Source organism: Tympanuchus pallidicinctus, unplaced genomic scaffold (genome assembly GCF_026119805.1).
Source record: "Tympanuchus pallidicinctus isolate F22 unplaced genomic scaffold, pur_lepc_1.0 scaffold31, whole genome shotgun sequence".
Taxonomy (NCBI): domain Eukaryota; kingdom Metazoa; phylum Chordata; class Aves; order Galliformes; family Phasianidae; genus Tympanuchus; species Tympanuchus pallidicinctus.
The window spans coordinates 13668074-13681559 of NW_026294749.1; the positions used below are offsets into that span (position 1 = coordinate 13668074).

The 13486-nt window shown below is 36.2% G+C and overlaps 1 protein-coding gene across 3 annotated transcripts in view; it reads right to left on the reverse strand.

Moving 5' to 3' along the window:
- SLC9A3 (solute carrier family 9 member A3) overlaps positions 1–13486 on the reverse strand; it is a 54062-nt gene that overhangs the window by 24402 nt on the left and 16174 nt on the right. For 2 of the 3 annotated variants that reach the window (XM_052697669.1, XM_052697670.1), the window contains exon 2: positions 5272–5574. In XM_052697669.1, the coding sequence (XP_052553629.1) occupies positions 5272–5574 (303 nt within the window). Of the gene's footprint in view, positions 1–5271; positions 5575–12050; positions 12125–13486 lie in introns of those variants that run through there. The other variant, XM_052697671.1, reaches the window with a different exon arrangement.

The following is a 13486-nucleotide window of genomic DNA, read 5'->3' on the forward strand; positions in this document are numbered from 1 at the left end:
CATATCACAGACAAAACAAAATCCTTGAAAATAGAGATTCTAAGATTTAACTGGAAAGCATGGCATATAAGCTATTTAACATGTCCCTCATGATGTCACCTTGTGTCCTATGAGATTTATTAGATCCAAAATCATACCATCTAACTCAGACTCTGGAAGCAGTACCTTATTCTTATGGCAAGGCACATGAGATTAAGTTTTTCCAGATATAAACTGCCTTTGTAGTTACGTGTTGTATCATTCATCTGAAGTAAAATGTCTCAGCTTAGTTGACAACAGACAAGATGGCTGAAGTAATATTCCAGCACCCCTGAAGTAAATGTTCTAAAATACTACAAGAGGCCAAATTTGCCTCTTGCTCACTAAGAATGACTACAGTGGGGGCTTAACCACACTCTGTGCAGTTATACAGCATTTCTGTACCAGTAGATGTGTATTGACAGATGTAGTTGAGACAGTTGTTCCCAAATTATGTTCCACGAGGCCAGTATTACATTGCAGGTGGGCTCTAGAAACAGGTAAAGGACTAAAAGTTACAACTTCAATGTGCTTGTGTTGTAGCTCATGAGAATTTTGAATAATGGTGTTTTGTTGTTGTTCATTGTTTTTTGTTGTTGCTGTTGATTTTATTTTATTTTTTTCCAATGGTTTCAAAGATTTAGGAACTACAGGATTCTGGTGACAAAGGAATACAGCGCTTATTTATTGCATTAGTTTTTATCTTGTATTACTTATTAAGTTTACTTTGCTCACCTATGGAAACAGAAATATGTGCAAACAGAATGAGGCATGCACTATCATTTTAAAAGTAACAGCAAAGGGAAAGCTACAAAGATGGCTCTGCTAATTTCCTAAAGATCTTGCAAAATTTACCTTCTTCATGCAACCAAGAGTGGGATCCCAGTCCTTTTTATCTGAGGAACAGATTTTTGCAAGAGTAGAGAACAGGAAAAATCCCTCTGTGCTCATTAGTGGATGGAAGAGAAAACAAGGTTCATCAAGAGGAGAAAAAGATCATATGAGGAAGAACAAAGAAGGAATATGTTCAGAATTCATTCATGAGAACACAGTGCAGAGGTCCAGGACAAAAATTAATAGACAGTCGTATCAGGCATGATTTATATAAGTGAGGGAGAAATTGACCTGAATAAGTTATTTAGAAGAAAAAGTCAGAAAATAAATGGACAATAGCCCTACCCGAGGGATCAATACTGCTTGTAAGGCACTTCTATTGCAACATGGCCACTCCCTTAGCAGAACACTTTTTTAAATCTAGAGTGTTTAGCGTTTAAAAAGTAACTGAGAGAGAAACTATATTCCAAATATTTGTTACAAAATACATAGGCATATTTACTCAAGAGAAGGACACTTAAATGGGAAGGCACAGACAACAAAAATGCAATAAAAGCCAATGATCTGAGGAAGCTGGAGAAAAACATATTCTCTCAGGGGTCTTGGTAAGGCCATGAAAACTGAAGCTCATAATTTGCATTAAATATATATATATATAACTACTATTTAAAAAGCAAAACAAAACATAACAAACCCACGTGATAGATTTGTTCACTTTTGGACATATGGGGCAGTGAATGAGGAGTGAATCTTTCCACTTTTTCATGTGAGAGGAAGGTCAACTCAGTGAGATGGAGACTGTGCCAAAAGTTTTGAGAAAAACCTTGAACTTAAATCTAAGTAATGATTCCATATAATGATGTCCATCTCTGCCAAGCTTAAAGAAAGACAAGCTCAATAACAATAATTACCAGATATCAGGGTACAATAAGCCTTTAAAATAACTTGGCTCACTGGGATTTCTTATCTTTTTTTATATGTTACCAATTATAATCATTGGTACATTCTTTGAAGAGTTGCAAAGCTAGTAAGCAAATATTTATGGAAAGGTTAGGACACATCCATAATTCCTACAACTTAATGTCAAGAGGCATGGGGTTGCTAGACCAGACTTTTAGTTAGACAAATAGATATTTCAAAGGGATACAAGATCATTGGTTCCTCCAGATCACTGGAGTCTGGAGTCACTAACTGTCAGCAGTAACACTTGAGCAAGGTAAGTTTGCTGGGCCCAAGTCAAGACTCCCACACATACTCAACATATTGCCACAGTGACTTGTACAGGGAAAAAGATGTCCAAGTGTTAAGCACAACCACAATTACACAGTGCTATAGAACTCAGGCCTGTGTTGGTTTAACAGCAGGTTGTGAAGAGTTCAGTGCAATCAGCCAGAAGATTCATTAGATTCTTCTTCCCATGGCTGCTGGTTAATAGGTAAGGTGCTGAAATTATTTCACTTCTAAGGAAAGATTTCTCTGTTATTATCACCTTGTCTTTCCATTCTGTAAACTATAGATATATTATAAATATAGGTATAATTATAAATATATTATACCTATGAGAACACCAAATGGAAACAAAGTGCTTCTAGAATTTTTATTTATGTAGGAAATCTATGTAATTCAACCTGGATTAACTGCTTCCATATGAAGCAGTTCCACACTGATGATCAGTGTGAAGTAAATGATTACAGGATGATTCCACGGTAAAGTTGAAAGAAATTTTTTTCTATACATCTGTACATTAGTGGGTACACATTCCTACACACTAATTATATTACTTTAAGCAGTATTCATTCCAATTATAGAAAGAGTAGAGTAGAACCAAAAATAGGTTTTAGAAACTCAGCAAGAAGGTACTATGAACTCTCCAAAAAACTGAGTAGCTCAGCACTTCTCCGTCTTCAGCAAACAAGTAAAAACAGCAAGGCTTCTCACAAAGTCTGGTGCTCAGATCTTGATGACATCTTGGAGGTCAACACAGTGAATTTAGTGGATTAGTAGTATGCGTCATGTAGATAATTTGAAGTCTCATTTAGTTTTGACAGAGAATGACACAGTTTAAATTAGGGACAGACTTCTCTGCCCTACTCCGTGACTCAAATTAGAGCTCTAGTAGGTTATAGTATGTCTTGTTGCTAAAACAGGTTGTGACAGTTAGCAATTACACTCTTTCTAAACATTGAAATTTGTGAGGCACGTCAGTCAATAGTCTGCCTTAGTGAACATCTTCCACATTTAGCTTATAAAGCTTTATCTGTGGCCGGCAGTGTGGGATGATTCTCTGTTTAAGTTCAGAGCTTCAGTATCAGAACGAGTTCTAGTACGAGAACTGTTAGAACTAATACTATACTTGTTCTAGTACAGTTTTGGTTCTATCACTGAAAGATCTGCATAGTGATGAAGCAACACATAATCACATAACAATGAAACAAAATATGCAGCTATCAAACACAGCTTGTACAATTAATCCAGAACTGTGTAAGGATTTGGATGAGAGCAAGGAGGTAAATGGGCTTTTCACTTCAAATAACACATTCAAGAAAACATTTTGCATGTCATACAGAGGTCAGTGCTTTTCTCTTCATGATTTTTATAATTTTTTTATAATTAGTAATTATCATTCATTCTATTTTCCAAAAAAGGATGTTAATAAATATAGGTTGACAGTATTTTTTAAATTGCTTCGTAAAATTACCAAAAGAAAAAACAGTTTGGATGTTAAAAGAAAGAAAGTCTTGTCCAATCTGTTGCAGTATCAAGCAATACTGTGTGGAAACTTATGCCAGTATTTAATACTACACTGTTTGTTTAATGTTGATGCTTATATTTACAATACATATAGATGCTATATTTACATAAAAAGTCTTTTCCATTTCCCATTGTTAACATTTCTATTCACCAAAGCCTGTATTTAACAAGTATGAGACTCAGTACAAAATATTGTGCCCAGAGGCTGAAAGAACATCTTATCTACTCACAGTTGTCAGTAGTGCCTATAGTCATCTTAGTAACTTCTTGTGACTTACAAAACATGATTTATCTCAAAGTCAGTTAAGTATCTAAAGTGTAAGGTATGTATGTTGATACAAATACTTACGGTAACCACAGAAAGATGAATTTCTCTACGAACAAATTTGTAGTCAAGTTCTTCCATACACGGATTTTCATATAAAGACAAGAAATTCAGCTACAGGTTTCCTTTAAAATGAGTCTAATAGGTATCACAATGGAGTGCTCAAAGAAGCTAGCTTCAGATTCTCATACTCCCTGTACTGGGTGCTTGGTTAGTATTAGAGACTAGAAAGTGGAGTGAAATTCTACTACCTTATCTTCTGTAATAATCTGCTAATATCTCCTTTCTTCCAAGACAAAATATTTTTCTCTGAAACATCTGCAAACTCTAATATCTGAGGCATTCTTATAGCTGGACTGAAAAAGAAGTCAGTGATAAATTACCCTGAATGTGTTGGCACTACTTTTTTCAGAGAGCAGACTCATGACTGGTTGTTGAGCCTATTCTACAACACAACACACACCTTGGCATCTCAGGGCCTCTCACTCCATCCAGGATCTCAGCACAGGTTGCAGAGAACAGAGGGGCAAAGTGCACAGGTAAAGCAGCATTATATTTATACCACTCTCAATAGCACTCAACAGTGCTCTTTAACTATCTTCTGGAACTCACCGACCTAAGGGAATTCTGAAGGGCGTTTGAGCTCCAGTGCAGATAACAAAAAAAGCATAAATAGGACTCCTAAACACACATGCAAAGCACAATTAGTGCTAATTATTGCTGTCCAGGTGGCAGTACACGGCTTTTATGCATGTCATATCTGCTTGAAGAGAAAGAGTCATTGTTCCATGTCTCTTCTAGCATCTCCATGCCCTTGCATACCATAGTAAAGTTAAGACAAAATCCGTCTTACATGTGCTACTTGGCTCTGTAAGTCTTTACTCAAAATTTTTAGCATCAGAATGCAAAATACAGATGTCATGAATACATACCCACTCAGCAAACATTGCTTCCTTGATATTAGACCTGACGGAAGAGAGACATTTCCTTTCAATGTTAACTTTTAAGTTTTCTACCACAGTAGGAAGAAACAAACCCTTCAGAATGTATTTTTTTTTGTCCAGGTGACCACAAGCAGGATGAATCCTCAGCTTGATCCTGAGAATGTACGCAGATATTTAGAGCATGGAAATATGAGAGGCACAGATACAAGTCGCTTTTGATCTTAATTCAGAGATGAGTTCTGAGTTTATTCTGAAATTTGGAAAACATTATTACAAGTTGCTCCAGTTAAAATCTGACTTTTCTGCTGACAAGTGCTGTTAAATTGCAATGTATAACCTGTTCTAACAGCTGGCATCCACTAACTTCCATAATTGTACCTTTTAACAGATCAAACTTACCCATTATTCCTGTTCGATAGACACCATAGAGAGATAAACCAGTTGTGGCTGCATTCCATACGGTCCCAATGACAGCATACAAAAGGATGGAACCAAGATTTCCAAAGAATAACCTATTTGGCATAAAATATCCAGCATCCAGAACAATGGGAGGCAGCAGATAGAAAAAAAACACCTCCGGTGTAAGGGTAAAAGAGGCAATGTGATCTGCTGCCCATACAATGCCACCAAGGAGGACACCAAGAACAATCAGTAGAGCACTCTCTGGAACCACCCGAGTGACTTTGTGGGACAAGTGGAAAACTGCAATGAAAAAAGGAAAACAGTGTATGAGAACTGGAAAGAAGTTCACCAACAGTTGCTAGCTGGTAATTTTGAAATAAACTTCTTGCTTTCCTTGCTATTAGAACCCCCACGGCATGCATGTAATGCATGGGACACAGCCTGTCAGAACCCAAAACCCATCTTTTTGAAAAACAAAACAAAAACATTGATTTTCAGATCAATTTTATCCAGGCGGAATATTTAATTCATATTTAACCTTGTATGAAGCCAGTGTTCCACATTCATTTCCTTTCTTGGACTATCTTCTCTTTGAAAGATCTGCTTAGGGAAAGAAGGCGTTCTTTGCAAAAGAGTTCAGTGCAAGAATGAAAAGAAATAGAAAAATGCTGGAAATATACTCTTTTGTGGTTTAGTTCTAAAAATATGCACTTAAGATCCCAATATTCATCTTTAGAAGTAGTCAGTGCACTTGTAGATATGTTGAAGGATGGAAAGAGAAGTAAGCCAAAAGAATAATTAGTTTTAGGTCAACTTTTTTTTGAATTACTGAAGAATATTGTATGAAAATGTAGCCCGCAACAGGAAGAGAATGGAGCTGACAAAGTGGGAGATCACTTTGGGGCCCTTACCTCAAGCAAGAATTTCAGCCATAAAACATTCCAGCTTTCTAAAGTACAGCAGAAGAATCTTCCCCATGACTATGCAGAGGTCTTAGATCAGGTTAACTCATCCTCAAAGTCTCCTATTTAAGTATTTGCCCTAGTCAAACATTTACAAGTTACCTTTCGAAGTAATTTTAGGGCCCCATTTTTGAAATGTCTCTTTTTCCTGGCTGCATCTACACAGATAGCATGAGAAGCACAGCTCATCACTATGGTGGTAGCAGAAAAAGATCCTTACAGTTGTATGACATCCATGAACTGATCAGAAGAGAAAACATTCTGGGAAAAATGAGAGCAGCCTGCCTACGTCAGCATTCCCACCACAGTGAGAACGAATGCATGTTTTCCTAAGGGTCTGTAGAAGAGATTTGAAAACTAAGCCATTTTAGAAGATATCTTGAGAATGGGATTAAAAAAACAGCAATCACACATAAAAGCAAACAGCACTCAGTGATGTTGGCTAACCTATGCTAGTTCACTTTATCATTTGGGTCTTGCAATCAATCGCTGCATAATACTCCACAGAAACAAATTCTGTGGCTTTCACAGTTTTCCCTCTTTATAATAAAATCCCTCAACTTTTGCCTTAGTTTAAAAAAGGAAAAAAAAAAACAAACAATATTTCATGCGTAAAAATTGTGGCATTTAACTTTTCAAAAGTCTTTTCTACTGGCTATTCTTTATTCCTTGAATTTCCAGTCAGTGAATTATCAACTAATCTATTACCTCGTGGAGTAGGGATTATATCCTTATTCCTGAAAATGAATGGTACTGAGCTAATGTTACTATAGTCTGTTTTTCCAACTCCTATTTTAATAGACAAACTGTAACTAAAAGAAGTTAAAACTTTAAAATAAAACAGTAAATGCATTTCAAAACAAGATATTGAGAAAATACCAAGATGTACTTCAGCTAAAAATTCATATTCCGTAGTATTCTCATTTTTACCATCAAAAACTAGTTTCTCCCAGTGAGTGCTGAAAACTCAACTAGATTTTGCTTATAACATTGTCACCTTCCCCTAGAAGCTGTTCCCATGAATTCAGCTACAGCAACAACCACATCATTCTGTGTTCCTTTTAACACTGATCAGCTGATGATATATGTACAACATTTGAGTATTATTAGTATCATTAGCAGAATCCTGGTGTCTGTAAGCCTAGAAATACGTAAAAGGAAGATTCCACAACTGATGCAATTAAATGAAATAACTTCAGACTAGGATGCAACTGGAATTTTGAGTTCATATTTTCATTTAAATTCTTTTTCAAGGTACGTGCATAAATTATATTTAATAAAGATAGTGCAATATAGTTATAGCATCTATGGGACTTGATAAACATTAATCCCAAATTCATTCCCTAATATTTTTTTAACACTCACTGTTTAGAGGTTATTTCCCTAACGTGCTCTGAGTGTGTTGATAGCCTTGGAGAGATCCAGAAATAGCCCGACAAAGTTGTGGACACAAGATAAAGTAAGTAGAAGAACTGGAAGTTTTAATTACATAGGTTGCTCCAAAAGTAATGCCTCTTATTTATTTCCATGGAAACTATAACAAGTTCAAAGAGCAGAATAATATTATTTGATAGAGCAAATTTTCAGCTACAAATCTGTATTTTTCAGCATAGTCACCATCATTAGCCACGCATTTTTGCCACAACAAACAAAAGCATGGCATGGTTGCAAAAATCTGCATGACTATCTGGAATATGGTATTTCTTCCATATCATTGTTGCCACTGCTGAAAAGTACCACCCACTGCCTCATTCTGTTTGCATCCATTAGTTGGTCTCCACAAACATTCAGCAAGCATTCATGTATGCCAGTGGTGCAATTATTTTCACATGGAGGAATTCAATGATGCACTTTTGCTTCATATGAACTTCCATGTCAGATACCAAATTGTCAGACTGACCCTCTACTGCCATCTGTCACACAGCAACAAAATATAACAGAATATTGGCAGTAAGGCTCAACCTCTACTGCCTTAAAACCAACATCCGTGTCTGAAATTACGAGCTAATATAATAAAATAGGAGGCATCACTTTCGGAGCATCCCCTCATACATCTGTGTGCCTAGCTTGAATAGATATTCCACCTGACTGACAAGTAAAATATTATCCAGAAATTATGGACAAGGAGTTTAGCATGAACCCACGGTTGTGAAGGAAATCCCAAGCATCAGTAAGGACAGCAAGCAGTGCAGCTCATATAAATTACTCTGTGAGCCACCCAAAGGTGAAATTTAGACTGTTTTCACTGCTGTCAACTCTGAAAAGTAAATTAATGCCTATTAATGAGGCAAGGGAAAGAGCAAAGAAACACAAATAACCACAATATTTAAAGAAAATTTTTGCCTTTCATTTGCCATTTCATGCTAAACCCGGCTTAGCAGATTAAACTGCGCTGTGGATAAATTGCACTTGAATTCAAGTATCACTGAAGTAGAAGCTTCCTACAAAGTTGAGAAACAATTGCACAGCATAAACTTCCTGTAAAAAACAAAACAAAACAAAACAAAACAGAACAAAAAACCTGACACTTCTTCCTTTAAGATCCATGAAAAGGAACTGTAGCATTTGAAATATCTCAGAAGGAAGACAAAAATTACCAGATTATTATTTGATAGTTGGGTCCAGTTTCTTTTGAATCTAGTAAAACAATATACTCAAAGTAAGTTTCCCACACTTGAAGACTACAGTAACTTAGATTAAATCCTGCAGTGGAATTTACAACATTCAGTGAACTGTCTGCTAATCTTTAAAGTGTCCTGAAGCTGCTTTAAAGGAAGCGATTCGACAGATCAGCCTTTTTCTCATTCACTAAATAAAATGACTGGTTTCTAAATAAAAAAGGGAAGTTTAGTAACAAGAAGAAAAAACAAGAGAGTAAAAAACAAGATGTCATGTACAATTCATGTTCAAATCATTTAATTTTGTAGATCCGCAAGCAAAAAGAATTTGAAGTAGATTTTTCTAGATTTCTTTCCAAATTCTCTCTAACAGAACCTGTTATTTTTTATGAATACTGAATTTTAGATATCAAGAGAAACAAATCAGTGACTGGATTTCAGAATTTTTGGCTTTGTTTCCAGCTGAAATGACAGAGTTTCCGCCTGAACATACAGCATTTTAAAATTAAAAAGCTGGAATTATCTGTTTAATATTCTGTTTAATTCCTGGATTTATACAGCAACTCCAACACTTCCCTAAGAGATTAACGACATTTTCATTAACTTTATTACTCTAAAGTCAAGACCTTGTAAATACTGAGAAAAATTGTGATAGTGTCAGAGTCACTGCAACCACCAAAGCCACAGCATGTAAACAATATGCAGCAGGTCATTCAAAAAAATTAAGAGCTGATTTATAAAGATGCTATTAATTACCTGCTGAAAGGTTTTGTTGCTCTCTTATTTGCTTGTTTGTTTGCTTTAATATTTCTTCAAATAAAATCCAAGGAATCAAAAAATAATTTAAATTATAAGCAGATTTTTCAGCCTTTTGGCTTCCATAGTTTGCCTGAGAGTGTAGAAATAAATTTGCAAACATTTCTTAGTTCCTTCTACCACTACTGACAGTTTGGTTTATATCAGCTGTATTTTTGCTAGTGGGTCAAGCACACACTGCTAATATGCTATTAGTGTGTTTTTCAGTTTTGCGTTTGTATTTTCACATACACAGATCAAATAATCATATGATATCAAGTCACAGTTGACTCTGAGATCCAAGTCTTGATTCTCTCTAACTTCTGAGAAGCCTTGCCACTGACCAAAAGTAAAAGCAAAACACTGCAACTTTTAGTGATTCTGTACATTTTCTTTATAGATACGCTATCCATAGTATCTTCCTGCCAGCTCTCTTGCTTATGCAGCCTGCACAGAGGATCCAGGAATTTCAGTTATGATCATAAGAACTGGAAGAACTATTTGATCACACACCAAAAACCTCCATTATCACAACTCCACACAAGATGATCCTCATTTCAGAGATTTTTGCTCCTGCTAAATCTCTGTGAAGGTACATCATCAGCCTCCACCTCTTTCTATCAGAGTATTCATAGCAATTTTATACCCATTTGCCTGTGTGAAAATTATTTCAATTTTCTTAAACAGTTCTTTAACTGTGATGTTAAATCCTTAATTTTGTGTTATATATCCACAGGGAAAAACCTATCTCTTTCTGTTGCTTGTCTTTGTACTATTACAGCAAGCTGTTTATTTTCACTCTCCAGTTGAGCTCTATTTCATTCTGAGTTCAAGAGTCATCAGAAGTATAGACTGCTTTCTGCATCAGTTACCATAGGAGCAACATGTCCAACACCATTAATAATTTCCAGTCACAGGTATAATCTATAGTTCTGCTACACCCTGGCTTCATTATCCCATTGGTGACTCACAGTCAACCCGTGTACAGTTTGTGTACAGCTCATACATACACATGCCACTCTCTTCTTGTTCACAGCTTCACGTAGAAATTCTTGTTACCATTCCCTGAATGAAATTTCTCTTAGTATTTTAGCTTTTTTTTTTTTTTTCATTTTCTCTTGCTCTTAGAATTGCATAATTATTTTAGTTCAGTAATGAGATCTACAGTACATGATGCTTATGGAAATTATATCTGAAACCTGCAATAGGATACTTAGTTTTTTTGCAGTGGAAATTAAAACAAACAAACAAAAACCTGCATAAGACTTGTACAAAAAATGAACTTTAATTACATGTACAAATAATCTCCTTATAGTTTCTTTCGTTACCTTGTCCTACCTTCGATCTCCTAGTAACCTGTATATCCATTTAGGTCTAAATCAAGAAAAAAATCTTTCATTGTGTTCTAAAAGGGTTCATTTCAAAGAAACTCAAAGCACTAAAAAGCACAAAGCACAAGGAACTGCCTTTCTCATCTGCCCAGGAAATGTCTGAGCAGACTCCACATGGCTGAAGCTGCTCATTACAATTTGTATTTGCTTTTTTAAGCTTTATCTACAGAGCACACTCAGTATTTATTTCCTGGTCAGATGACTGATTACATTTTTTATAGTTTTTCAGATTCTGTTCTGTGGATGTGTCAACAACAGTATTCTTATGAATTGATTTAGTTGTTTTTGAATTGTTTACACACAGGAGATAGAAAACATTTAAGAAAATAGCTTTCACCAATTACTTAGTCAGAACTTAAATTATTGTGTTAATGAATCATATGCTTTTACCAAATCTAGCAAAATAAGATTTACTGAAAAAAACAAGAGATATTCTATCTATGAAGAAACTTGGACCAAATATTTTTTACCCATGTATCATGTAACAAGCAGTATGAGTATTTTTTGGTATAGGTCCTTGGGTACTGTCTTAGAATCAAAGAATCATAGAATTGCTTGAGTTGGAAGAGACCTCAAGATCCAACCCCCCTGGCACAGGCAGGGAAGCCAGCCACCAGATCAAATCCTGGATTAGGTTGTGCAGGGTCCCATCCAACACAGCCTTAAACATCTTCAGGAATGGGGCATGCACAACCTCTCTGGGCAGCCTGTTCCAGCACCTGATCACACGCTCAGTAAAAATCCCCTGACATCTAATCTAAATCTCCCTTCCTTTAGTTGAAAACCATTCTCCCTCGCCCTATCTGTATCAACCCTTGTAAAAAGTTGATTTCCCTCATGTTTATAAATTCCCTTTAAATATTGAAAGGCCACAGTGAGGTCTTCCCACATCCTTCTATTTTCCAGGCTGAACAAGCCTAATACCTTCAGTCTATCTTCATAGCAGAGGTGTTCCAGCCCTTAGATCATCCTCATAACCCTCCCGTGGACCCTTTCCAAAAGCTCCATACCTGTCTTTTGTTGGGTTCCCCAGACTTGGACACAGTATTTCACCTGGGGCTTTGCAAGGGTGGGATAGAGGAGAGCAGTCGCTTCCCCGTCTTAAATAAAGTACTAGAACATGAATATTAATAGTAATCATTCTTGTTCTTGGACATATTTTTTGTAAGCAAGACACAAAGTCCTTCATATTTAACTTGTTTAGATAAACTGGTCTGAGCTTAGTTTTATCCAGCTCATGAAAGATTTCTTTGTCACATATGCAATGATTACCATTTAAAAAGCGTACAGCATTTTAATGAGCTCATTAAATAGGAGATTTTGGGTCACTGTTCTCTGTAGGTGAACAATTAACAAAATACATTAGCAATTAAAAGTGCAACCAACATACAGGTCAAGGTTCCCAGCTGACAGGTCATAACATAACAAGATAGCCCCAAGTCAAATTCAAAGAAGTGTGTGAGTAAGCAACTATTATCTCTATAAGCAGTTAGAGCATAATGAAGTTTAAGCAGTTGGGTACAGATTATCATAATTATGCCAAGTAGTTCTTTTTTGAAGGAACAGTCCCACTGCAGTGCAAGTGCAAGCACTTGGCCCTTATGGAACTGAACGACACTAAAAGATAAATGGGAACAGTCAAAAATAATATTTCAAAATGAGAGCAGAGTGCACATTAGAAAAACCTTGAAGTGTAATAGAGGATATAAAACAGGGCAGCAAATTATCAGAAAAACCACTTCACTTCCTGTGTAAAGGTATCAGAATTAAGTTTTAAAGATAATCTTCTTGAACAAGATAATGCTCCTCACTGAGGACTGAGGTCATTTCAGGTTTGCTATGGCTTTTCTGTGTAAGGACTCTCTTTCAGTACACAATATTCCATAGTTAATACAAATATAAATGTGGAGATGAATCATTTCATACAATGTATTTGAGAAAAATGTTTCCTTAGGACCTTTACTTTAACATGGTAAATGAATTAAAACAAGTCTCCATTTGAGTATGTTTTGTCTTTTGCTCATACACATAAAGAACTTCAAAGAAGTGGATTACTAGTGATATGTGGAAACAGTTATGGTATTAAGATAAATTACACAAAAAATTACCAAAGCACCACAGGATAAGTTATTTTCCTTGTTTTGGGTCCATTCCAGGTACAAGGAAAAAAGGAAGATAAAGAAGAGGAGAGGGACCTGAGTGTTCTGGTAGAGTGGCCATGAGCCAGCAGGTGTCCTGGTGGCCAGAAGGCCAGTTGTATCTTGGGGTGCATTCAAAGTTTGTGGCCTGCAGGTTGAGGGAGGTGATCCTCCCCTCTACTCTGCCCTGGTGAGGCATGTTTAGAACACTGTGTCCAGTTCTGGGCTCCCCAGTTCAGAAAAGACAGGGATCTCCTAGAAGGAATCCAGTGGAAGACCACAAAGATAATAAAGGTCCAGGAATATCT